The 26,410-nt window shown below is 41.2% G+C and overlaps 1 protein-coding gene across 1 annotated transcript in view; it reads right to left on the bottom strand.

Moving 5' to 3' along the window:
* Nucleotides 1–10,201: 10,201 nt before the first annotated feature.
* The window catches only part of LOC111230647 (tenascin-like), a 52,021-nt gene continuing 35,812 nt past the window's right edge, over nucleotides 10,202–26,410 (bottom strand). Inside the window, exons 6-21 of the mRNA XM_022757436.1 lie at nucleotides 25,486–25,639; nucleotides 24,089–24,358; nucleotides 21,601–22,369; nucleotides 21,154–21,412; nucleotides 19,151–20,813; nucleotides 16,725–16,847; nucleotides 16,052–16,195; nucleotides 15,146–15,265; nucleotides 14,716–14,865; nucleotides 14,466–14,608; nucleotides 13,840–13,969; nucleotides 13,574–13,725; nucleotides 13,380–13,476; nucleotides 12,509–12,664; nucleotides 12,195–12,358; nucleotides 10,202–11,417 (exon numbers count right to left, since the gene is read on the bottom strand). Coding sequence (XP_022613157.1) covers nucleotides 11,319–11,417; nucleotides 12,195–12,358; nucleotides 12,509–12,664; nucleotides 13,380–13,476; nucleotides 13,574–13,725; nucleotides 13,840–13,969; nucleotides 14,466–14,608; nucleotides 14,716–14,865; nucleotides 15,146–15,265; nucleotides 16,052–16,195; nucleotides 16,725–16,847; nucleotides 19,151–20,813; nucleotides 21,154–21,412; nucleotides 21,601–22,369; nucleotides 24,089–24,358; nucleotides 25,486–25,639 — 4,593 coding nt within the window. The 3' untranslated portion in view covers nucleotides 10,202–11,318. The remainder of the gene's footprint in view (nucleotides 11,418–12,194; nucleotides 12,359–12,508; nucleotides 12,665–13,379; nucleotides 13,477–13,573; nucleotides 13,726–13,839; nucleotides 13,970–14,465; nucleotides 14,609–14,715; nucleotides 14,866–15,145; nucleotides 15,266–16,051; nucleotides 16,196–16,724; nucleotides 16,848–19,150; nucleotides 20,814–21,153; nucleotides 21,413–21,600; nucleotides 22,370–24,088; nucleotides 24,359–25,485; nucleotides 25,640–26,410) is intronic.

Raw genomic sequence — 26,410 nt, 5'->3', positions numbered from 1 at the left:
TAGGGCAGTAGGGGGTCGGGGGCATGGTGTGACGGACCATGGGACGGGGCAGAGGAGGGTGAGGGAGAAGAGGGTGAACTGATAGGCACCAAGATGGAAAGATGGTCTCATCTGAAAACAGAAACAGGTCACGGGTGAAATAAATAACTATCAACAGGTTATTCTGTGTATGTTTTTTATCACTTTCACATCATGCTAATCAGTTTAACATTAGATCTCAAGCAATTGGACCTGAAACATTATGACTTTATAACATTTAGAAAAAGGAAATAAAGAAAAAAAATAAAGAAAAATGTTTAAAACATGCTGCACTTTTGTGTGAAAGTGAAAAAGCGCTATTGTTGTCTAAAGTCTACTGTTGACTTGTAATGTACAGCCCTATTTTGTGTCAAATACACCACAAAATATTGCTGTCCATTGCAACAAAATACACCATGTAAAAAAACAAACAAGCACGGGATCAGAGATGAATTTTATAGGAGTTTGAAACAAAACTGGTACACAAAAAAAAGAAAATCAAAACAGTGGTTGATGTTTTTAGATAAAATGTTCTATATCTTCGTGTTCAGAAGATATGATCGATAATGTAAAGTGCTGTTTAAATGGCTACATGCCGGTGCTTTTTGATCATGATCAACACTTCACACCAAACGCTTTTGAGATATTCTGCTAATGAACCTATTGAAGAACAAAATGCACATATGTTTAGAAACATAAAACCTCCCTCATGGAGGACAGTTTAACTTCCCACAGTTGTTTTCCACAAGGCTTTTCTTAGGAATGATGAAAGTGTCAGAAAGGTCAGTCAGAGTAATGTCATGGACAATGAAAAAAAAGTCATTCTAAAGCTTTCAGTCACTGGAATTTTAATCAGGGGGGAAAAAAAAGTTGAAACAGCATAAGACCCACTGTAGCTCCTTGTGTGGATGATTCGAGATTCACTAAGCAACTTCTTAGCTTTGTTGGACACAAATATGTTGTTCTCAAAAGTGTAATAGTCTATATAAAAAAAAAAAGAAAATGGCGAAAGCAGTCACTTACGTGTGTTGGCAAAAACAACACAAGATTTTAATAATTAATTCAGTTTAGTTGTGTAACAAAGTCCCATTTCTTACCTTGTGTCGCTGTCTAACTTGCTGTATCTTCTGTAACATTCTCGCCTCTGACCTTTATAAAAACTGCACGCACTCCACCCCCCCCCCGCCCTTGGGTCACAGGCAGCTGTTACCCATTGGTCCCCAACACCTGTGACGCACGCAACGATGCACGGTCAGCTGCCATAACCTTCATTCTTTCACCTGAGAAACCTCTGTCCACTTCAGCAACGAGGCCCAGAGAGTTGTTGCAATTATCGGCGCTTGATTGGGGGAGGCAATTCACAAAAAAGGAAGCAGCCAATTCATTAAGATGCTTCTGTGGAGAGAAAGTCTCCGGGAGAGAGGGGGAGGACACAGAGAGACAGTGAGACAGAGAAGAAGATGAGGGCAGTTGGCGGTGTATTTTGTCAGCGTGGTCGTCATGAAGGTCGTCTCGCTGGGACAACACAGACAAACCTGAAAGAATGTCATTACAGTCAGGTTTTGGGGAAATCATCTTGTTGACAAACCATCAGTTAACCTCAAACTGAATGAGGCTGGTCTCTAACTTAAATTGCCACCAATTATGTGACAATTATGTGTCTGTGGCGATTTCTATCTTCAGGTTATTTTAAGATTGAATGATGTTTGGGGCGGCCTGGTGGCTCACCTGGTAGAGTGCGTACCATGTATGCTTAGCCCTTACCGTAGTGGCCCGTGTTCTAGTCCGATCCGTGGCCCTTTGCTGAATGTCTACACTTTTACACTTACTTTTGATATCTAATATAAGAACATATATTTTTGGTTTTTAGTACCAAAACCATCTCAGTGTAGTTCTACATCTCCTCTCTCAGACTTCCCTCTGAAGCTCTAGTAACAACAGGTCAATGAGCCAATCAGAAGAAAGGAGGCTCTGAGTGTCTGGCCACTGGCTGAATGTAGCCAGTGTTTATCATTTCTTTTTAAAAAGGCGACCGAGAAAAACCAATTATCAACATTGATGATTGTTTTTCTGATTGCTTGAACTCATGTAAACACTGGCAATTGGAAGGAAAATGAGCCGCTGCTTGTTGTGTACAAAGGTGAAACTTGGAAGAAGGAGGTGGCAAAACATTTGATGGTTTATTCACCATTCAAGAGTAATATAGTAACAGCTTTATCGTACAGGTGGCAGAGACAAATGTGGCTGTGATTTAAGATGGTTTGAACTAAGTCTTTGTTGTTGGTGGAAAAAAACAAACCTACAAAAACACATTGTAAAAAATTTGAGAAATATTCAGTGAAAGTGAAAGTGAAAGTTCATCGATGACCTTTGGTAACAGTTGTTTGACAGATTTGGTCACATGATAACAGGTGGTTGTAGGCCAAGTGAATCTGAAAGGATTATAACTTTAATGTGTCTAATTTTGAAAACCAGTTTTTTCATTTCTTGAAGTTACAACATTGAAGAAGTATAAGATCCTTCAACTAGCAGTAATGTGGTCTAAAAGAACTATCTGGATCAGCTTCTCTCTCTGCACCTCCTCCTGCCTCCCCAAAATCCTCATACACCTCCAGAGAGGAGATACACCCTGGTGCACTCTGGGAGTCGTAGTCAAGGAAGAAGGCGGGGCTTTGCAGCTGGTGAGGCTGATTGACGGCTGGGCTCACCGGGTCGCTGAGCGGGGCGGTGAGCAGGGACAGCTGCAGCTGGTCGATGGTGCTGGTGGAGAAGGGCTGTGATTGGTCGGGTGGGGAGCAGACTGGGGGTGGGGAATTGGTCCCGACAGTGACGCCTCTCATGGGAGCAGAGGGCGAGTTAACCTGAGAGTCATCTGCAGTCAGAGACCGCCTCAGCTTTGCCCGAGCATTTTGAAACCACACCTGAGAGAGAGAGAGAGAGAGAGAGAGAGAGAGAGAGAGAGAGGAGAGAGAGAGAGAGAGTTCCCATATGAAAAATTAGAACACTGGTTGAAAATCAAAGCATCAAACACTGAGACATCTTCACTTCTGCTCCCTAGTATAGAGTTCTGTGCACGTGGTATATACATACACTACACATCCAGTGTAATTCCTACAACTCCTCGCTACACTCCTCCTTCCTGCAGTTCAGGATGATGTGTCCAGTCAAGCACATTAACCTGTATGTCTTACCTGCAGGACTCTCTTGGGCAGACCGGTCTTATGTGCGAGGCAGGTCCAGTCTTTACCGTCAGGGTTGTGCTTCTGGGCGAAATACGACTCCAGCGCTCTGAGCTGCTCACTGCGGAAACAAGTCCTGATTCGCTTGGTCTGCCTTCTGGTCCGTCCACCTGTCACCCTGTCATCCAGTCGTGGTTCTGGACTGCTGACAGACTCCTCCCCTTCACATGAGACCTGGTTTTGAGCTGTCCTCACAGACACGTACAGGTTTGTTTTTGTTGGTTGGCTAAAAGTCTGAAAACACCTTCATGGTTTAAAACAAGCTTTTTTAGCCTCTTTTAGCTAGTTTTGGTTTCCAGCAGCAGCAAGAAGCTGTTCAGTCCTCTACCTGTTGAGCAGCAGACAGCAGACAGACTCATACAGAGAGCAGCTGGTGAACATAGTGGAGCATTTAGCAGCTAAAGAGCCAAGTATTTCCCTCAAGAGCTGGTGGAGACCAAAAACAGAGGTAAAAGAGCGGGGAATACTGGACGTAGCTTCATCAGGTGACACAAACACAAAACTGTTTGCTAACAAGTTCACCATACCATCCATTTTTAAAGCCATAATATGTCAGATTTGTGTGTTTTTTGGTTTTATCAGAAGCTATTCTACATACAAGTGGCCAAAAGAAATCAGTGAATTCAGTTTTAACGTCCTTCACTGATAAACCAGCCTCTTATGTCTCTTACTGAATACCACATCTGGAATTACTGTGTTTTTCTGAGAAAGAACGAGAGCCAGAATCTCTTACTGCTGTTTCATTTTATTATTTTTTTATTGAGTTGACAGCAAAAACTTAATTTGAAATTTAAAAAGTCTGAAGGAGATCAATCGCCTCAAATCCTGTGAAGCATCACTGAACTTCCTGTAGTGTGTTCAGAGTTACCAACCAGCTGTTGTTGTTGTTGTTGTTGTCTGTTGAGACTAGAGGACAAAAACTATATTGGTCAGTCAATGCTCTGTGCACAGATTGTTGCTGTTTAAGACAATCTGGATTTTATTCCAAGTTTTAATAAATTCATAGTTCATAATTTTCTGATAGAGATTTGACTGAAGTATAAAAGTAAAGCTTCTCAGTCAACAGGGGTGTATTTTTCATAAAAACAACAACACACACACACACACACACACACACACACACACACACACACACACACACTCTCACCTTCATCTTTCAGATTTGGTTTGGGCTGAGGATCGTGGGGTAGAGGGACACTCCCGTCACCATGATAATGTGATTGACAGTAGAGGCTCTGGCCCTGCATGCAGTACAGGTTTCCTGGCATTAGTTTGATATCACACTCCTGCAAAACATGTTCATTGTCTTAAAAAACGCCTGCATTTATTTTGATTTGGCAATAATAATGATGCTATTGGAACTACTGATAATAATAAAACAGGATGATTGTTTTGTTATGAAACTAAACTGGGAGCTAACCTGGCAGGAGAAGCACTGAGGATGGAAGGTCAGCTCTCCGGACCTCATGACCAGAGCAGTTGCTGGGATTGGCTGGAAGCAGCGAGCACACTGACCGCCTCCAAACATCCTGACCAACAAGACAAAAAGATAACACAAGTGTAATCACTGCCAAGATTAAAAGTCACCAAACATGACGCGTGCAAACCGTTTAAATGTGTTCGATGAACATTTTGATTGTGACCTGCAGTAGTCCTGCTGGCAGTAGATGTTCCCATCTCTCCAGTAAAGTGAGGGGTGTGTCTGCAGCTCACACTGACATTGACTGCAGCGGAGGCAGGCGTCGTGCCACACCCGGCCTGCAGCCAATAGGAAGAAGCGGTCGCACACCTGCTCTCCGCAACCGGCACATATCATTGGCTCCTGGATGGACACGGCTGTCGGGGCCTGAGACAAGATTGAGAGAGTGATTTTATTTCATGAATTATTGCAGCGATTAAAATAGCATCAAATAAATGTCTGTATTTCAGGTCTATAAACAATTCCCATCTGTAATGTCCAACCCCATATGCAAATGTAATATATGTACATATATAGAAATTCCATATTCCATAAATATACAGTACATTTTTATTTTATATTTTATACATATATGTAAAAATTATATATGAAACGTATTCAGATCGGAACGACTTCATATACAGTATATCCAGCCTATACAAATATATACATTTATGTATGTATGCTTATATTGTAGAACTATGTTACATAAATATATATCAATGCCACAGCCTGTCAGTATATGCTGATATTATAAACAGTATGGTCCAAAAGTCTGAGACCCCTATCCCAGAATGTGAAGTTAGACATGTTTAAAATTAATGTGAAATTAATAAGAAGAAGAAAAACATATATAAACACATAGATTTTTGTTTAAATAAACTAACAAACTTTTAATTAAATATATAATGCAACACATACTTTTTATGTAGAAAACATTTACGTTCTATGTAAAAATTCATCACATAGATACTTATATATATATATATATATATATATATATATATTATACAAATTTGGGCATGGCATTTCAAATATATTGTTAACTTATTTGTTCATATATCCAGAGGATGTATATATGTGATAATAATATATCCCCTTATAGGTGACATATATGGCAACATCACTCTTGATATAGGGACATATATTTCACATATTACATCTCTGTATGGGACTGGATGACTATGTTAACAATATTTACGAGCTGAGGAGGAGTAATTGTGAAAACGTCCATGATGTGAACTTGGTAAGCAGAATTTGTAAGAGGCTGAGGGGGCAGAAAGTGAACGCAGCAGACAATAGTGACAAATGTTGCCTCACTAATGAAGATGAATACTGCAGCTTTAATAATCATCTTATTGTCTTTATGCTTACATTGTCTGCAGCAGCACTTTCCTCGACCCCCACTGGGCCGTCACCGCCGCCCAATTCCGAGCCCTCTGCCTCATCACCAAGGTCACTGCCGTACAACAGGTCCTCCAGGGCTCGGTCGTCTGGCGACATCATGATTGTCCTGAGAAGGTAGAGAGGGTAATTATCAGTCCTCTCTAGAATCACAGCCCTTGTTAGAGAGATAAAAACAGACTCATTTAACATCTCTATAAATAAACAACAACAAGTGTTTGACATTAAACATCCGGACACACATATAAATGGGGCTCTGATACTGTGAGTTGCCAGACTGATGAGAGCAAGTCTTCTACTGTATCACTTCATGTGGGGGGTTCAATTAACAAGAATAATGCAATTCCTGCATTCCACATTTTCATCTGCTGCTTATGACATTTAATCAACATTTTAATGGACTGTCATCCACTGATACCTAATAAAGTCAGTGCCTCTTGTGTTGTCTATGAAGTAGCCCCATTTGAGGATTCTCTCTGATTCCCAGCTTTAGGAAAGAGTGATGCATGATTCCAAATACAGACTTAACTGTCATTGGGCACAGGAGTAGTATATGAGACATTCAAGCCTTTTAAATGATTGAACTGTATATTTATGAATGTTGCGTGATTATAATTTACTCTTAACTGCAACTTCATCCACAGCTGCAGTTGGACTTAAAAGTTTCTGTTCACTTACTGCTGCTGTTTATGGATTTTGTGTGTTTGTGACAGTCATTTCTCGATGTAACCTGATTCCATCCTGCATCTAAGGGAAGGGTACCCATCCTGGCCCACCACCACCGATGGCAATGGGCCGACTCTGGCACTTGTGCTGTACTTTGGGCTTGGTTGTGAGTTGTTGTACTCGGGCCCCCAGTCGGACCACACTCCAGCCGGATCTCTCTGCCCAGACAGATTCGGCTGAGACTTTGCCAGAATAATATTTATAACAACAGCAAAGGAAAAGAAACTGGGGGACAAATAAACGCAGAATTTCAGAAGTTGAGTGAACAGGAACTGGGGTGTGCAGGGAAGAACCAGGGCGGAGCACAGCTACCTGCATTTATAGACTGTCCATGTGTGTGGATTGGGCAATGATCACTGAATAACCCACCAATTTTACTTCCGCTGTCAGTAAGTAAAATACTCGGATCTCTAAGTTCGACAACGTTGCAGGTTTTGGGTTTACTTTATTATCAGAGATCCTGTTTCATTGTAAGATGGCTCACTTGCATGTACTGATGGTGAGATGAAGCCTCTCAAAGCAGGGAATCATTCCAGCAAAGTGTTTCAAGAAAAGGTTCATTTCTTGATGCTTCATGTGAACAGTGCGACACCTACTGGCCACAATGTAAAATAGGCAAAATATCAACATTTGTGTATTACAAATTAAATATCAGTATAAGGGAAACCATGATTGTATTTTATATTCTAAGCATAACTTACTGTACTTACTGTAAAAACAATCAAAATATGTTTGTATTAATATCAATCAAGTTAGGCTCAATATCTACTTTGAATCTTTTTCTATTTGCCTCCTAAAACTAAAGAGGACTACATAGGATAGAAGCTCCAAGATGAAACATTATAAATATACTATTAAATTAAACTATTAAATAGCTAGAGTGTACATTGACCAGATGGCCTGTGCATTTTCCTAGTGTATAATGTCACGGCTATAAGGCAAACAACAGCGTGGGCTTGAGGAAATTCTAACAGGCATTCTTCACTATAATAAAGACCAAGCAATCAGCAGATTGATCAGTAACTGATCATGAGTCGCAGCCTGTTAAAGGAGCTTACCTGTCTTGTTTGGAGGCTTCTGGTTGGCACTCTGAAGGAACCCCTCAAACACCACAACACTGTAAAAAGTGGTGGTGTTTCTCATGCTCTGTGAAGTCCTGAGTTTCTCTTCCTGCTTTTAGAAAAGTCTTCTGTGGAAAAACAAACTCCTCTCTGCGTCACTGTAGCTTCTCCTTAACGTCTCCCTGTTCCTCCACCTGAGCGCTCTCACTCCTCCAGGTGTCTCTGTCTGCAGCCTCCTGTCTTGTGGTTTTGGGATCAGTTTCACTCTCTGGCTGCTGACCTGAGATCAGCTTCCACCTTCCATCCTCCACCAATCACTCTCCCAGTATCAGATCAGAGAGCAGGATCAACGCCGGTCCCCTCCCGCCTCCCCGGCTGTCCCAGGTGACGTCCAGGCACACACCTGTAAACAAGAGGCCCTGGTGGCTCAGGGCGTTGGTAAGAACTGATCTGATTGGCCACCTGGTGAGCAGATGGGCGAGGGGGGGGGGGGGGGCTGCACCCTGGGGACCAATTAAAAAAACAAAACAAAGGGTGTTTAAAAGGACATCTGGGATCTGCAGTTGAGGAAGAAATGATCTTTCCCTTGATCCCTCAGCTGTGTGTGTGTGGACCAAACTGTTTTCTTTCATGTCACATTTTCTCCCTGTTTAACTGAAGAAACACGACTGACGACACCACTCATAGACACATGATGGGATTATCTCTTTGCCTGTGTCCATAAGAAGACTTGCAAATAATGCTACATGATGGAAAAAAGATATTCACTAAATTGAGTTGATACCCATTAAAACAGGCCACAAATATGCTCATAAAATTCAGCAGCGAAAAACACACAAATAATATAATATAATAATAAATAAATAAAAACACATGAAAGACTGAAGATCAGTCATCAGCAGGTTGACATTTCAGCAGAGCTTTTGCCTTTGAGGTCATGTTTTTTTGCTTTCATTTTATTTCTTTTTCACTTTCCATTCATTTATTTATTTAGTTTCTGTTTGACTCAAATCTGATGCCATAAATAACCAACACTTTTACTTTTATTTTTGCTCCTATTTTTCTAAAGACACATTTTCTTCACAAAATGCATTTAAACCCACGTTACTGAGTATTTCTCCTTCGCCAAGATCATCCATTCACCTAACAGGTGTGTCATATCCACATGCTGATTACACAGCACGATTACTGCACAGGTGTGCCTCAGGCTGGTCGCAACAAAAGGCCTCTTTAAAATGTGCAGTTTTTATTTTATATTATTTTGCAGTGCGACACATCTGCTTTGTACAGAGTTGATCAGGTTGTTGATTGTTGGACTGCTGCTCTTCACCGGTTCTGTGAAGTTGCTGGTTGTTGGCAGGAAGTGGATCCTGCCGTCGTACATGTTGATCTGTAGCATCCCAAACATGCTCAATGGGTGTGTGTGTGTGTGTGTGTGTGTGTGGTCAGTCTTAGATCTTTTATTTCAACTCAACAAAATGGGACTATGTTCTATCTATCTCTCTGCTCTTGGACACTTACCTTCGAGGACACTGAGGTCATGTCCAAATGTGGAGACCATTTGTTAGAGAAGTGAGGAGTTAACATAAGACTTTCCTTCTTTTTGATCAAAGCTCATAGGCTACATTGTGTTGCTTATATTTTATAGTTTTTTGTAATTGAAGTGAGTGAAAATTCATAAATGATTGAATGGAATTTAGAGTACATGTACATAAATTACATGTAGTGAATGTTTTATCTGACAGATAAACATCAACAGATGGAACCATGCTGCTTTAAATCTCAGTCATTTTATTACTGTATTCTTTTACAGAGAAAGTAAAATAAATCAGATTTACAAAAAGACAACAGTGACAAACACTGAGAGGACAGCTGGCACCTGAACCACAACAAGTACCAACAAAATTCTCCATCACTCACCTGAATGTGTCCAGAATTGCACCCCAATGAACACTGAACCACATCTGATACAGCAGGGGGCACTGCCGAGCTTTATAGCAGGGCTAAACTGAAGCCAGTGTGGCTCCTGCAGAGAGGGCACCACGAAGAGTCTCTACAGGCTTCAAACCTCATCCACATCCTGATCCGGCGTCTGGTTTGGTTTCAGGTTAATTTGATCAGAAACTGCAATTTTTATTTTTAATTTTTAATTTAATTTTTTTAACAAAGCAGCTCCTCTTGTCAGGCAAAAATCTGAACAAACAAATGAAAGGCCACATCATTGAGTCAAAAATACAACCAGATAAAAACAAAACAGTTTTTATTAGTTGTTGAAAATTAAACATTTTGGAGACATCAGCAACAAATGACTGTAATAATGATTCTGCATTTTACTGTATGTGTAACGCTCTGTTCATTCCTATTTCAAACAATGTCGCACGTAGTGTGTTAGTTATTTACTTACATCAGGCATGGTGAAAAGCCTGCATGCACAGACAGGAAGTGATGTCTGAGCTGCAGCGTTCATCAACATGAAGACCAAAAATGACAAAACTGCTGCAAACATCAGCCTCAGTTACAAGAGAAACAGGGAAGCGGAACACAATGGTTAGCTTTTAATAGTGCAAACAGACCAATGAATGAACGACATGTAGTCATTTAATGATTGGCTGAACAGTATTACACCTATAGGATTTTTCTTTTTCTGCTGTGCGTCAAAAACCACATACTGGTAATAAAAACACATTTTTACATATGTGCTTCACGATTTAAAAATTCGACAAAATATGGCTGAAACTTCCTCAGTCTTGCTGACCACCTGGTTTCAAACTGACTGAGGTAAAAATGACAGGCACGGGTTTTCAGGCACTTCTGTATCAGTAAGTTAGAAGTTGGATGTATTTGGATGGATGTTGACACTATTTACAGGCGGGGAAACAGGTAATTACGGTAACTCTCGTCCCTTCTCACCCTCGGATGCTTGCTGTCTGCACCTGATTCTGCAGCACGCTGCTGGAAAATGCGATGAGAACAGTTTACACGGGTAAAACTGCATTACATAGGTTGGTGGCAAAAGTTTCAGATATTTCAAAATACTGGCACAAGAAACTAAAAGTATCTGCATGGGTAGACATCACCTGTGGAAATGTTTTTGTGTACTGGGTGAAGTGACCCTTTAAATATAGTTTAAGCAGCCCTGCTTTAAAGAGAAAAAGATAAAACAGAGGAAACTGTACAATCAACAGTAATATACTGATAACTGACCTCTATACAAATGAAAAAATACGTCTTCATCTCCTCTGAGGTGAGAGCGAGGCTCTCTGTTAAAATGACGGTGTGTGTGTGTGTTCAGTCTGCTGTGTGTGTGTGGTCACATGCATGTGTGTTTGCACATGAATTGACACACTGCTGTCCATGCATGTGTTTTAGCAGTTCATTGTTTGTCGTGCTCTCTCTCTCTCTCTCTCTCTCTCATCCTCTGGCTGGAGGACTGAAGGATGCTGGTCTCATCTTCATCTCAGTGAACGGGATGGAGAACTCTTTTCCTTTCCAGCTGGTCCAGATCACACCCTGACAGACAGACACACACACACACACACACACACACACACACACACACACACACACACACACACACACACACACACACACACACACCCACAGTTAAATTTTTATTGTTTGGTGACATCTAGTGGCCGTAGTAATTATGACAGGAGCAACAGAAGACGTCTGGTTGTGTGGTAACCATAGTAGGAGGTTGGAATGGAGACCGGTGTTCGATTCCTGTGTGAAACAAGTAGTTTACATTGTTTCTTTAATTCATGACTGTTCCACAACCTTAACCACGTTGGTATTATTGTAACCACGACAACAAGGACCTCTAATCTTAAGGAAGTCCTTATCTTAACCCAAACTACAGGTGCTACAACCCAATTAGAGGGCCGCATCCTTTGGAGGCTGCATTTGAAGACTGATTGCGTCTCAGTCACTGATTGAGTCTTATCTGGTGATTTTGGACATTGGCCCCAGAAAGAAACATTTCTTTTCTCTGTACACTTGTATGTCAATGACAATAAATATGAACTTGAATTTGACATTGTGACTAAAGTCTACAAACGGGCACTTAAAATAGTAAGAGAAAGTGTGTATAAGAAAAAAGAACCAAAATTATATATGATTTTTTAATTGTTTCGTTGTGCTTCCATGGTTTCAGCTTCTGGATTGATTCCTAAGTCTTCTGAGCTCCAGCAACACTTGCAGTAAACAGAACAACAAGTCCAGAGATTCATCCCTGCAGTAACAAAACCATCATCAGTTTCATGAGGTAGGTTTGTGATCAGATGTTACCTGGTGTTTGACGTCGATGCCATAGAGGCCGTTGAGGTTTGCCTCGTGGCAGTTTTTGTACCACCAGCCTCCTCGGTACGACATGGCACAGCGGGTGATGAACGGTGCCAGGTCACGGTCTCTGGTGGAGAAGATCCGGTTGTTGTGGTAGCTGAGAGAGTCACCTGGAGCAGAGAGGACACGGGGGGTTATAACGGATACTAAAAGCTGTGTTCAATATTAAGAAAATCACAACATGATACTAATTTCATGCACGTGCTCAGCGGGTTTTGAGATGACCACGTTTTCCATTCCAGCCCACTGATTCGTCTCACCTGCAGTGCCACTGTATCCGTTCACAGTCAGTTTGTAGTTCCTCCTGGCCACCTCAAACGTTGAGTATTTGGCGAACGCCGACTCGCGTCCGTCTCGCAGGTCGACACGCAGACTCATCCTGGTCATTGCTGTCAGGTTGTGCAGTCTGTCGAGGCCTGAAGGAGCAGGAGACAAACAAGACTCTCTGATGAGATTCTGTTACAACACCTAGTAGCACCTCCACACCTTTTACCACTGAACTGTTGATGCTTCAAGCCTCAAAAACCTAATATTTCTCACTTTTTTTCCTCTCAAACTTACACCATGTTTACTGCAGGGATCAGTGCCTTGCTCAGAGGCACTTTGAGGGTTTTTCCTAAAGAGAACTTAGAGAGTTTGTCTCAGTGACAGAGGAAGACCGTGATGAAGATGAGGATCATCCCCTGACTACGGGGCTCCTGTAGTGAGCAGTGTCCCTGCAAAGGACATAGCTGCCGAGACCAGAAACATGACGAATCTGATGAAACACTTGAAAGTTTGTGGAATGAATTTAAGCACAGAAAGTCGCTTTGTGTTCGATTCCATGAAGAACTGACCACAGCCGTCCTACTCTCAGGATTCAAGTCTGACTGGCATTACAGGGCTTCTTTAAAAATCTCCACCACCAGACCCCCCCCCCAATCCCCTGGGACAGGATTTTAGCTGGTAACATTATGCAAACATAAAAATTCTGCCAAATTGCACACAGTTGTTTTCTAAACTTAATGTTACTGTAATGTGTAATTTTCTTTATGTTAAAATGGATTTTGTAAAATTGGTACAGAAAAAAGAATCGTTCAGGAACCGGTACTGAATTTGATTTAACGATACCCAGCCCGCTGTCTCTCTCACCGAGCCAAAACTCCCCACTTAGATCTCCAAATCCTCTGATGTAGTCCTTCCAGCCTCTGAAGAAATCCACCGAGCCGTCCTTCCTCCTCTGGAAGACCTGCAGACAGGAGACAGGACAGACCTGGTTCCACACCGGAAAACCTTAACATAACCTGAGGCTGAGGAACAGGGCTCATCTCTTGATGTCACCGTACCGTCCAGCCTCCTCCGTCTGTCTCCATGTCACAGTAAACCATCATCGGTGTCCCCTGTCTCCCATGAGGGAAAATCTCCGCCTCGCCAGACGTCCTGATGCCGTTCAGCAGCTCCTGAGAGCAGTCGCTGGGGAAGGGGAACCTCAGGGGGTCTGAGGAAGAGGAGGGAGGAGGGAGGAAGAGGAACATTAGAGGTGGGGCAGCAGTTTAACCCTTTATTAACCAACAACTATGAGAGTAATGTAATATGCAAGACGCTGTTGTACCGGTGGTGAACTCTGTGGAAATGGTGGAGTACTCCCCTCCTCCCTCCACCTGTAACTGCACCGTGTACTTAGATCCAGGGTGCAGTCCGGTCAGGTTGTACTCCGTCACCGAGGCGTCCACTATCACTTCCTGTTTAGGAAAAACCCGGAGTTTGGTGGTGAAGAGTCGTCTACTGAGTAAAGCTTAAATCATTTGATCAACAGAAATGATCATTTTGATGATTACTTAATTGTTTAACTAACCTCTAAATAATTTATCAGCTTTATTTCATGAGTCTATAAATGATTCTTCCAATGAATTTGTTTCAGTTCATTTAAAAATGTATTTGTGGGTGTACAGCAGGTCAGCTGAACATGCAAAATGAATATGGAGTTAAAATGCACTCAGGATTCTTAAAGTCAAATCAAATTAAAAAGTTCTTCTGTAGATAATTACAGATGTTTAAAATAAAGCATAATAAATTTAGTAAGAAAAAGTACCAAAACGTTGCAGGTTACAGCTTCTCAAACAATTATAAATTAAATAATGAGTTGTTATTTTTAATTTTTAAAAGATTGTTTTGTGTGTTGAACGTCAAGTTGCAAAAGTTTTTTTTTTTTTTCAACTGAAACAATTAAAATCATACCTTATTTTCGTGACCTTCCGTCTCATAGGTCAGCCTGTAGCTACCAGCAGGCTTTGAGGGTAGTTTCCATGACAACAGGGCGGTGCGAGGGGTCACATTGTTGGCCTGGAGATCTCGAGGCCCGTCCCCGTCCTTCCCAGAGCCTGGAGAGTCATTTGAGTTTCACTATTCACCTCAGGCTTTAATGAAGGTGTAGGTATGGTTGTAGTGATATCAAAATTTGTGTGTGTGTGCATGTGTGTGTGCTGACCACTGGTGGTAGTAAAGCTGGTGGTGGCTGCTGAGCTCTCCTGGCTGCCCAGCTGGCTGGTGATGGTGACGGTGTAGGTGGTGGATTCCTCCAGGCCGCTCAGCTGCTGCTCCGCTGCATTTCCAGACACCGTGATCCTGATCTCTGAACCTGGACAGACACAATCAGCTGCTCAGGTGGCGTTTCTAATCAGGGCAGGAAACTGATTTAATGATGCCAACGTTTAAATGTCATTTAACCGAAAAATGCAACTTAACTATTTCTTCATTAGAAAATGACATAAGCCCACTTTAACTCCTTTTACAATGGAAAGTCTATGAACAGTTGAAGTGCAGCTGGAACACATGAGTAGGTCAGAAGAAAGAAACATGATGGCAAACACAAAAATGTTAAGTTTAAACACTACGAGCATAAACGCACCACCACGTACCTGTACCCGAGCCATAAACGATGGCGTACTTATCGATGGCAGCCAACGCTGGACGCCACAATAACAAGGCCTTGGTGTCAGTGATGTTTATGGCCCGGAGGTCTGTAGGCGAGTCAGGGACTGAGAGAGGATTAAAGATAGTGACATATATATTGATTTCAATTTATTTGCATCATAGAAACACAGCACACATGAAGAACCCATAAAGAAAGCACAGAGGATTTCACACTGAGATACTTGGTGTGTCAACAGTTACACTATGGGCGCTGGGAATAATCTGAATGACTAAAGACAGAGCAACAACACAAATCCAAGATGAGCCTCCTCTGAGGAAACCTAAAAATAACACACATATCCTTTCCAGATCCAGCACCTGTTACAGATATTATACAAGATGGGACTTCTAAATCTTTACACAGCAGGTTTAGACTTTAGCTTTTCTGTCTTGAATTTAGTTTTATATAAAAAATAAAAACAGAAAATGGCTAAGTTGTTAAAAATTAGCTGCCAAATTCTTGTTTTAGAGAATCAGCAAAACTGCTTCTTTTACTCCAGAAAAAAAATGATATGAACATTGTGAGTGCAAAAGAAGACCAATATTTTTTACAGTAATCTGTAATTATAATTATAAATATTATTTCCATTCATTTTTATGAAAACCTAAAATTATTTTGTATATTGGAATTTATTATAGTCCCAAGGTCAAGAAACAACTTTCAATGTGAACTGAGGAGCCAAGATGGAGAAAGAAAACCGGAACATCTGCAATGTCACTGAGTCTAGACAGTCATGCAAAGTCTAAAGTCATCAACTTGCCACAGTTTGTCATTTCCTCAGTTTGTGTGTCATTCACAGTGAATCCAAGTCACACTTAAAGTGAGGTGAGAAACCTGCTGCAGTACTCACGTGTCATGGCAGTGTCTTTGATTGGATCGCTCTCGTCCAGTCCGAGGATGGAGATGACGCTGACCTCGTAAGTGGAACCAGGAGAGAGCTGCGACAAGCTGACGGTGGACTCCTCTGAGTCCAGGGACACCGACACCGGCTCTCCTACACACAGAGGATCAAGTATTATTATTAGCATGGTTGTCTGGGGTAAATTTCTTCTATATGGCAACAGTCGAGTTATCTTCCAAGAGGAAGACTGGTGAGTTTTTGTTAACCCCAAGAAAATGTTTTAGTCTTTTAACATACAGTATATACTGTATCTACTAGAATTGTATTAGCATGTGCAGAAACTAAGCCATGACTACAAAAATAAGGCCCATGTTATCATGAATTTCCCCTAGGGGATAAATAAAGTATCTATCTATCTATCTATCTATCTATCTATCTATCTATCTATCTATCTATCTATCTATCTATCTATCTATCTATCTATCTATCTATCTATTAAACTTGGTGCTATTTTGATGCTTTATTACAAATAATGACTCTGAAAGGGACCAGTACAACTGACTATAAGGACACTTTAGAAAAAAGATAATTGATAATTATTGCTTACTTTAGAAAACCCAGGAAGCAGCTGTTGAATAGAATTATGAAAAAAAAGAAATAAAACATGACTTCAGGTTCTTACCTTCCTCAGTGTGGGTGTAGGTGACTTTGAAACCACTGATGGGACTCTTTGGTTTGGTCCAGGACACTGTCAGAGAGTTTTCTGTCATCTCACTGAAGATTATATTGGTTGGAGGCTCTGGGCCTGGTTGGTATGAAGAATACAGTGAGAGATGAATGAAAGTAAGGAAGAAAGAGTAGGAAGTGAATTAGAGGAGGAAGGAGAAGAAAAGGAGAAATGTAAAGAAGAAATAGAAGCAACTGAGGAAATAGGAAAAAGAAAAAAATGTAATGAAGGAATGCAAAATTCAAAAATAAGAATAACTTTGGGTTTCATGAAAATATTTAAGTAGAGAGAAAAGATAAAAATGGCGACTAGAAGAGAGAAAACAGTTGTACATTATTATTTATTCATCCACACATTTGATATTAGTGCTTCAATGAGTTTATGTGTATATATGTACAGTGCAAACATATATACAGTATACAAATCATATACAGACACATAGTGTAACAATTAAATGCAGATGATGGATCCTGGACAGCAGCAAAAGAGACAATGGTGACATTTAATAGTTAGCTGGTCACTCAACCCTGAAAATAAAAGCATGGCAGGAATAAATGACGTCGAACCAAAGAAGAAAAGAAGACAATTTCACAAGATAATTAAGGAGGAATGAAAACAAATACAGTCAGATATTAATTCAACACAGTCAGAAGAGCTGAAAGTGAAGATTCACATTTAAAGCGTTAGGAAAATTATTTTGAGGACAGCTTTTCAACCTGACCAGAGAGGGAATGATTTTCCATTTAAAAACTAATTACACTCTTAAAAACAGGCCAAAACTCTCAGAAGGACTGGGTATCAATGAACAAACTTAATGACAACATATGCATTTTTTGATCTATTCCTTTGTTAATATCTTAATATATTGTGCAACACTTGCAAATTTGTATTACAAAGAATTAAAATCTTCTTTGTAATAAAATTTGCAGTGTTAAATATGTTCCATACTGTCAACCTGTACAGTACTGAGACATATTGTTTCTTGACTCCCAGATCAATTTAACTGTAAAATATCAACATTTAATTCTGAATCTACTATTTGACTCATTTTTTTTATTACAATTTTCAGACTTTCCACTTGGATGTAAAAGGTGAAGTTGACAGACCAAATGTACAGAGACCAGCTGTGGTCTTACCCTGGTTTGGGTGAGTGGTGAAGGGGTGTCAGTGAAGCTGGTTGTTAGCTTACCCTGAATGAGAGAAGACCAGAGCAGCAGTGAATGAATGGTGTTGTTATGTTGTTACTGTTTTTTTTAAAACTCTCATTTGATGTCAACTCAGTTGGCCGTACAATAATACTGCACAGACATCAAAACTGGGTTTGGCTCTCAGGCATGGTGCTTAAGTGGTTCAAATCCTATCTGCAGGAAAGGAACAATTTTGTCTCAGCAGGTAATTAAGCATCTGAGTAGACCAACATGATGTGTGAAATTCCCCACAGTGGAGTCTTCGGACCTCTTCTATTAACATTTAACCTACATGCTTCCATAACCAGATATCATAATTATGCAGATGACACCCAAATTTACCTTGCTCTGTCACAGGTGACTACAGTCCCATAGATTTGCTCCTCAAGGGACATTAATTGGATGTAAATGATCTTTTTCCAGCTGAGTGCAGACAAAACTGAGATAATTGTCTTTGGTTTAGCACTCACCTCAACTCTCTGTCTCTAAAAAATCAAATATCTTCTCAGTATTTAGATAGAAACTTGAATTTCTTTGAAAAGGAAACTGACGCTAATGCTCACATGTACCTAGAAGCCAATACAAACTTGAGAGAGCTTACAATATGACGAACTGTGCCAATGTATATCCGTTGACATCAAACAATTGAGTATGTTTTTATGTGTTTATAATGTTGTATGACTGCTAATTCATGAATACAAGTATTTCACATATTCATGAAAGCTGAGGAGTGAGTACACAAACAGCCTGAACACAAATTCTTAATGGGTTTTTTCAACATCAAAATCTGCTGAAAACAAACCAGATTATATGTCACTGAATCAATGAGAAAAACATGGTTGATGTGTCTGAAACTGTAAATACAAGCTTACAGTTTTCAAGAGCAGCACAGCACTTGAGCTCTTGAAATGAAAATGGAGTAGGCATTTAGTGGGTAAGCAAATATTTCCAGTCATACTCAAGGTAAGTGATGATTAGTTAACAATTGATTATGTGTTTTAATCAGTTCAATATAAAGTGCAATTAAGATGTGACATACACGTGAACAGCTTTATAACTCTGAATAGACTGAGATTGATTGCGGTAGCTCAAGAGGAAAGCAAACTGTTTGAAGAGGCTTTACAACATTGACAGTAATGTTGTAGCATTGTACAGTAGTAATTCATGTTGTTCTACTGTCACAATGACTTGTACCTGTACTGATGACAAGCTTGTGCAGTCTGGACAGAAGGCCAGGACCCTTTCCAAGCAAGGTCACGGTGTATTCGGTCTGAGAAGGCAGATCCTCAAAGTGGAGGGAGCGAGCTGAACCAGGAAGAACTTCTTTGAAAGTTTTGTCACTTTCTAATGAAGGTTTAACTGTTGTGCTGCTTTGTATCCCTGGAATATGTGTTTCGACTATTTCTGGTACTCTGTTTTCATCTTCAGTGCTCCTTCCAGATTCTGGTTCTTTGGTTGGTAGATGCTTTCCTTCCTCCTCTTTATTAACGTCCTCTTGTTGTCTGTCCTGATCTTTCTTCCTTTCCTCCTTTTTTGGTTTTTCAACTTTTCTAACTTGCTTCCTAGTCACAACAAAGTTTTTGTACTTTCCTTCCGGGGAGTCCCATACGAGTGTAAATCCATCTGAGGAGCGGTTCGTCACTCCTACGTAGTCCAGGGGTTCCCTTGTGACTCCAGTAGAAGAAATATCTGATTCCATCAGAGGTTTGGAATCAGCACTGCTTTTCCGTTCAAACACCTTTTTGGCAGTATTATTTTTTTTTGGATCCTCTCCCTTTTGGCTCCCACTGATGTATTGTCTCATCTGCGTGCGTTGTTGTCCTGTCATAATTCTTGTTGGTGGTTGTCTCCTTGGAAGTGTGACTGGTCTTGAGGCTCTTGAATCAGAGTTAGTTTTTTTGTAAGCAGGTTTACCTCGAACGGTAGGGGCATTATTTTTACCAGCATCGACTCTCTGTTTCTGGATGTCAGAGTCAAAAGTAGAATCTGGGGTGCTAGTTTCTTCTTCCCCAGATTTAGTAGTTTGGATTGGAACACTATCCTCCTTTTCTGATTTGATCTCTGGTCTGACAGCATCATGGTCATCTATCTGGGCACTTGGAATTATCTCTGCAGTTCCTTGTTCTACTGCTTGTGTAATTTGGACTTCTTGGGTAGGCCTGGGGACATCCTGTTTTCCTGAATGGTTATCTGGGATTTCAGGGGTACTATCATTTTGCAGTTGGCTCACTTGACTTCCAAGAGTAATATCAGTGCCTCCATGCAACTTTCTGACTGGGAAAGGTTTGCGCATGACACCTCTGTTTGGATGTTGAGGTGGTCTTAGGTTTGGACGTGTTCTGTTTTGAAAAGGTCCACCATACAGTTGGGCACGACGGAAGTAACCAACTTTGGTGGTTGGGCGATGGGAGGAAGGCATTTCACTACCTCTAAGAGTCTGATTTAACTCATTGGACACACTTGTTGTGGAGATTTTCATCCCAGATCTATCTTCATTCTCCTCTCCTACTGGCTCTGTACCTGCAGCTGGGTAGGATTCTTTGGAAACAGGAGAGGAAGTGGCTGGCAATTCAGTGGGAGATATCTTTTGTTTTTGTATCTCTGTTTTGGGACTTAAAGTTTGAGTGGGGTGAGTCAAGAGCCTTGAACGAATTCGGTTCTCAAGAGATCCCATGTTTGGAAAGGGTCGACGCACAAATCCATCCTTTGGAAGAGGGCGGCGAACTGGGATTCGTCCTCTTTCTGTCAGAATCTTTTTCTGGTTTTGTTCAACTCCAGAGAATGCAGGTGTAGCTGCCCCATATTTGTCCCCACCTGCATCCTTGACTGGAGTATTTACCTCAACTGAAGATGATTCCTCTGAAACAGATGAAGACGAAGATTCATTTGTGGATGTATGTCTGGACTCTGACTCTTCTCTAGGGATAATGTTCAAAGGACGAGGGGAACGGTGAGGAACTCTGGAATTTAGATGGGTTTTGTTGTGAAACAAACCTAAATTTGGGCGTGGACGACGTATGAAGCCCCGTTTTGGAGGTGTGTGGCGATAAAGAGGCACGCCGCCTTCTCCTGAGGGTGGCTGCGGTCTTCCTTCTGATGATGCAGACTCAGTGCTGCTTTTGCTGTTACCAGCATCTAGTTCACTGCTTCCAACTAAATCTGATTTATCAGAGCTGGAAGAAGAAGATGATGGATACGACAGTGATAGTGATGTTAGTGACGATGATGGCAATTTTGATGATGAAGAAGGTGAAAGTGACGGTGATGATGAAATTAAATATGTTAGTGATGATGATGGTGCTGCTGTTGATGAGGATGAAACTTGTGAAGCTGATGCTAAAGACAGTGGGGATGAAGATGATGGCAGGGATGATGATGGAGTAGGTGATAAGTGTGAGGTTGATGAGGATGATGATGAGGACGAAAATGATGACAGTGGCTGCAGTCCTGTTAAAACTGGTTTGGACAGGTGAACAGAAAATGTTGTGATATTCATAGTGTCAAAAGTGTCTGTCAGGAGTTTATGTAGAGGATCTTGTGAATAGTCAACGTCTGTCTCTGCAGCCAAGGGTTTCAGATCAGAAAGGGGTGTACCATCTGTTTCAAAGGAACGTTTATCTGAACCCAATGTGTTTCCTACCAACACTGTCCCATCCCCTCTACACCCGCTGCCTCTGTCCTTAAGGGGTAATCTGATGTGCGTCACTTTAATTTTGTTCAGACATTTCTTCTCCTGGCTCTGAAAAGTCCCAGTTGGCTCTGAAGACACTGGATCAGTGTCCTTTCCTTGGCTTGCCATGCCAACATCTGGTTGCTCTTTTGGTTCCTCTGAGCTACTTTGTCTGTTTGTTTCTGAATCAGTTCCAGACATTATAGCTGGATTTTTGTCATCCCTCCTCTCAGTGCTTGATGCTTCAATGCTAGGTTCTTTTACAGTCAAAGCTATTGTCCTGTTTCCTATTTTGGGGGCACCTGTTTTAGGTTTTTTGAGCACTATTGGTGCTTTCTTCTTCTGCCCCACTAGGGGCTTTTTCAAAGGGCCATAGCCAACCTTTCTTCCTCCGGGCACAACTCTGGTTGTGTTGAAACGGAGAGGCCCTTGGAGTTTTGGCTTCCCAGGCAATGTGAGTCTTTGAGTGAGTTTGGGCTTGGTGCCATTTATCGCCATAATCCTGCTGACCAGAGGTTTAGTTCTTGCAATCACGGAAGCTGAGGAGTCTTTGTTAGGTCCATTGATACGTCCAACTTTTACAGAGTCAATCTCTCTCTCCTCCTCCCCCCTCCCCTGTTGGTCATAGACTTGCACTTCAGGTAATGGGTTAAATCCTTGGTCCACGTTGCCAACATCTTGTCCCGGTGCTAGTGTGACCTGCCTGGTCAAAGATGCCATGGTAACCCTTGGTAATGATTTCCCTGAAGATGTGAAGGGAGTGAGCATTTGGATTCAATGTTAAGGTCACTGATGTTGTTAATAATACAGAAGACATTATGTCCAACAAAGGAAGGAAAAGCAGTTTTAATATTCATTGGCCCCATTTACACTTGTCATTTCAAGTGTCTCATATTCAGATAAAAACCTGGTAATCCCTTGTTTACACTGAGCCACCTATCTGCATCTCTGTTGGCCAGATTACGAATCTGATCACAATCCATCTTTGTATTCCTGGCTATGTATGAATCAGGATCAGGGCCCTCCTTCAGGTGGGCCGACCCACCTTCTTCTAGGAAGCTGACCTGAAGCTGTTTGGTAACTGCCAAAAACACCAGAAGAACCTCTGACCACAGACAGTTTATTTACTGTTACGTCGTAGATTTTTCCACGCAATGCTTTCTGATGTAGTTACACCATAGAATAAGTATGTGTGTTGCAGAAACACACATCTTTGTTAACATCTGACTAGAACTCATCTCAGATTTCAATCTGTCTCAAATGCTTCATGGATGTATTTACACTTTTTTGAGAGCTGAGACACATGACACGACTCAGTGTAAACAGGGTCATTATGATACTTTTCAGGAACCCTGATTTACAGCAGTTTGTCAGTGATTGTGCAAGGGAAAACAAACAACTTAGGGCTGTGGTCTCCATGTAGAACCTGAAAGAAGAAAATTGAAATATAATTAAAAATTCTGAGGTTCGACAGAGGAATTCAACACGCTTTGGTGTCTGTGTCACTGTTGAGAAAGGAAATTTAACGAGTTAGGAAAACGGAGCAGTTTACAGAATATTTCTTGCTTCATTAACTTTCACAGTAATGTTTCTCCACACTGCAATGAGTTTTATATGATGTGTTCCATTTAATACTGAGGTGTCTGGACAAATAAAGTTTCTCAGTTAGCAAGGCTTTTCTCACCTGAATAAAGTCTGGATAAGACAAATTTAACTTGTTCACACTTAACAGAAGAAAGGTCGAAGAGTCCTTGCAGCTTGTTCAGGAGATTTATTTCCTTTTGTTCCTTTGTGATAAAAGTTTTCAATCCCTGTCTGTTTTTCATACTGTCTCTTTTGCCTATTTCTAACTTTTGCTTTAGCAGTATTGCTAAAAATTGGGTAAGTATAAAATTTTCAGACAAGATGAGGAGTGAGTTAAACCTTTTATAAAATTCTGACGAAACTTGTTCAGAGTCTTCTGGGTCATCTTCAAAAGGAATTGCCCTCAAGCTTAAAACATGAAGGGTAAAGCTTATTATTATTATTCTTATTATTCTATACCTTTCTTATTTTCCACAAATCACATGAAAAGACCAAAAAAACAAAACAAAACAGGAATGTGTTGGTTTGTGGCTCTCAGCTCCAAGCACTTTGGACATGTAAATCTCTAAAACACTTCATAATTCCCTGAAACACCTGCTCACTGTAATAGTGTTTGGGGACTATTTTAAGCAGCGGATTAATCCACATTTGGTGCTCCAGTTAGTATGACCTTCCATAGATGCGCACTTAAGAAAGGTAGATTTGTTTTCTACTCCAGTGTACTGGATACAAGCTGCTGTATATGTTGGAGCATATTTCAACAAAAAAATGTTACGTACTGTAAAAAACGTACTGATACCAAAGCCTGTTGTCACATCTGCTGTTCTAAAACTGAATTTCATTCATCTGCAGAGAAACTTATTCTCAGTCTTACTCACCAGGAACCGCCTGGGTGGTTGTTGGTTCGCTCTGACTCGTGCCCTTCTCCGCCACAAGGATGATGTCATACAATTGTCCCGCCTCCAGCTGCTGAATGTGGGCGGAGTCTTGGTTAGCTGGGACGGTGATTTCTTCACTGCTCCCTGCTCCGTCGCTGGGCGTGATGGTCAAACGGTACCTGTCAATCTCACCCTGCGACTTCTCCCATTGGACCACCGCAGACGTCGAGGTCGTCTTGACGACTCGGAGGTTGGTGGGACCGGAGATCACTGATAATGGAGAGGCAGAGGAGGAAAAATGGCAAAAGGCACAACTTACAGTTTTTACAGTCTGTCTTTTATCAGGTGACATGTAGCTTTAGGAGCATGACGATTGTGAGAAAAATTTTGTGGTAAATTTGCATCTATTTGTGTCACTTTTTCAACTTGTTTTTTTGTTGTTTGTGATCATTTTGTGTCTCTTTGTAACCATTATGTATCTCTGAGGTTGTCTCTGTCTCTTTTTGGTAATTTTTTGTCTCTGGAGTCCCTTTGTTTCTCTTTGTGACCATTTTGTGTCTCTGGTTGTTTTGCACCTTTTATGGTTGTTTTTCTTTTATGGTCATGTTTTTTTCTCTTTATAGTTCTTTTGTTTCTTTTTATGGTCTTTTGCATTGATATAATTTATTTTGCATATCTTTGTGGGAATTTTATGTATTTCAACTGATCTCAATAACCCTCAAACAATAAATATTAACAGATACTTCACACAGAGTTTGGCCCATTGATCACAGGCCCAGGAGCCCAAGGGGTCAGGGGGCTGACTTCATCCATGTTTAGCAGTGATTCCATGGGGGAAAATAGGTACACAAACACTCTTTCAACCTTAAATTTACCCTGCAGACTTGGCAGCTATGATCCTGCAGCCTCAGTCTTTCTGCTCACTGTCGGCCGCTGGGCAGAGTCCCTGCAGCCATCACAGATTACATCTTTCACAGGAAGGGCAACGAGAGGGAAATGTTTAAACTATCTCTGCCAGTTTGGCCATTTGAGCTGCTCACATCTGCCAACACATTGGTCAGAAAATCCCTTTTCTAACCAGCACACTTGAAACTGCACTTTTACATTTGTAATCATGACCTGTCAACTGCAGTATATTCCAGATTTCCCTGTCTGCCATATTTGATGAATGTGGCTTCCTCAATGCAGGTATGCTGCAGCAGATGTATTGCACTGGTCAATCAATAGCCTTCATTTCCATTACATTTAATGTTTTCAACTTTCCTCCAGAAATGTTATTTTTCTTGTGAATGTAAAACACTTTCTACTCTTAAAGTCTTTGTTCAAATTGCCTGAGGACAAATACAGAATCATGGGTGTTGTCGTCAATAAAGGACAAAAAAAGTAAAAAATCTCACGGGTCATAAATTCGGCGGAGCTCGCAGCTCCTCTCCTGCCATCGATTTCTCCAGTGATGGTGACGCTGTACTCCTGACCGGCTGCCAGTCCCGTCTGAGTGAAGGTGGTCAGGCTGCCCTCCACCTGGGCGGTTATCTGCTGGTCACTCTCCTTCTACGGGATGAAGACGGAAAACAAAGAACAGTCAGTAAGTACACAGTGGACATGGAACAAAGTCTGGCAGCTTGTAAACTGTGTGAGGAGCAGATGAATCTGTTACACCTGTTGACTACCAAGACGAGTTCACCAAGTATTTTCCAAACATAAACAGCTGTGGCCGTGCAACACAGTTTACACAGAGGCCATGACATCTAATACATCTGTCTTTAAAATAAAATGACAAAAAAGAGCACTTTCTCTCGCTTCCAGGATTGAGCCAATCAGAAGAGAGGCTCTTCTTCTGATCCACCTCATGTCGTCAAGTAGAGGGAGTGTTTTCCCCCACAATGACAGCTGATGATTAACTCCATTAACTCCAAGGAACAACCACATTCTCAGTAATAAAAATAATCACAGTCTAATGATGGTGAGAGGGCATGAAGAGATCCTGGTCAGACCTGGTCAGAGTGGAAACACTGCGCTGTCTGCAGGGCGTCCACGTGTGTGCGTGTGTGTGTGTGTGTGTGTGTGTGTGTGTGTGTGTTGTGTGTGTGTGTGTGTGTGTGTAGGCAGAGACTGACACTGGTTCTGTTGTATTTCACTTTTCTGGAATTTCCAAAATCACATTTTACTGAAGCAAAACAGAGACAATCCCTTCATGTGATTGAAAGCTGACATACTCAGTAACTCAGTCACTGTGCCCAGAAGCCAATTTAAAATCCAGCTTTCAAAAAATAAAAGTTTGAAAAGCTTTAACCTGGACGCTGCTCTGTCCTGTGGCTAACT

The sequence above is a fragment of the Seriola dumerili genome, unplaced genomic scaffold (assembly GCF_002260705.1).
Source record: "Seriola dumerili isolate Sdu_G_001 unplaced genomic scaffold, Sdu_1.0 BDQW01000276.1, whole genome shotgun sequence".
NCBI lineage: Eukaryota > Metazoa > Chordata > Actinopteri > Carangiformes > Carangidae > Seriola > Seriola dumerili.
The sequence above is the reverse complement of the archived record's forward strand: the minus strand, read 5'-3'. Positions and strand labels throughout refer to the sequence as shown.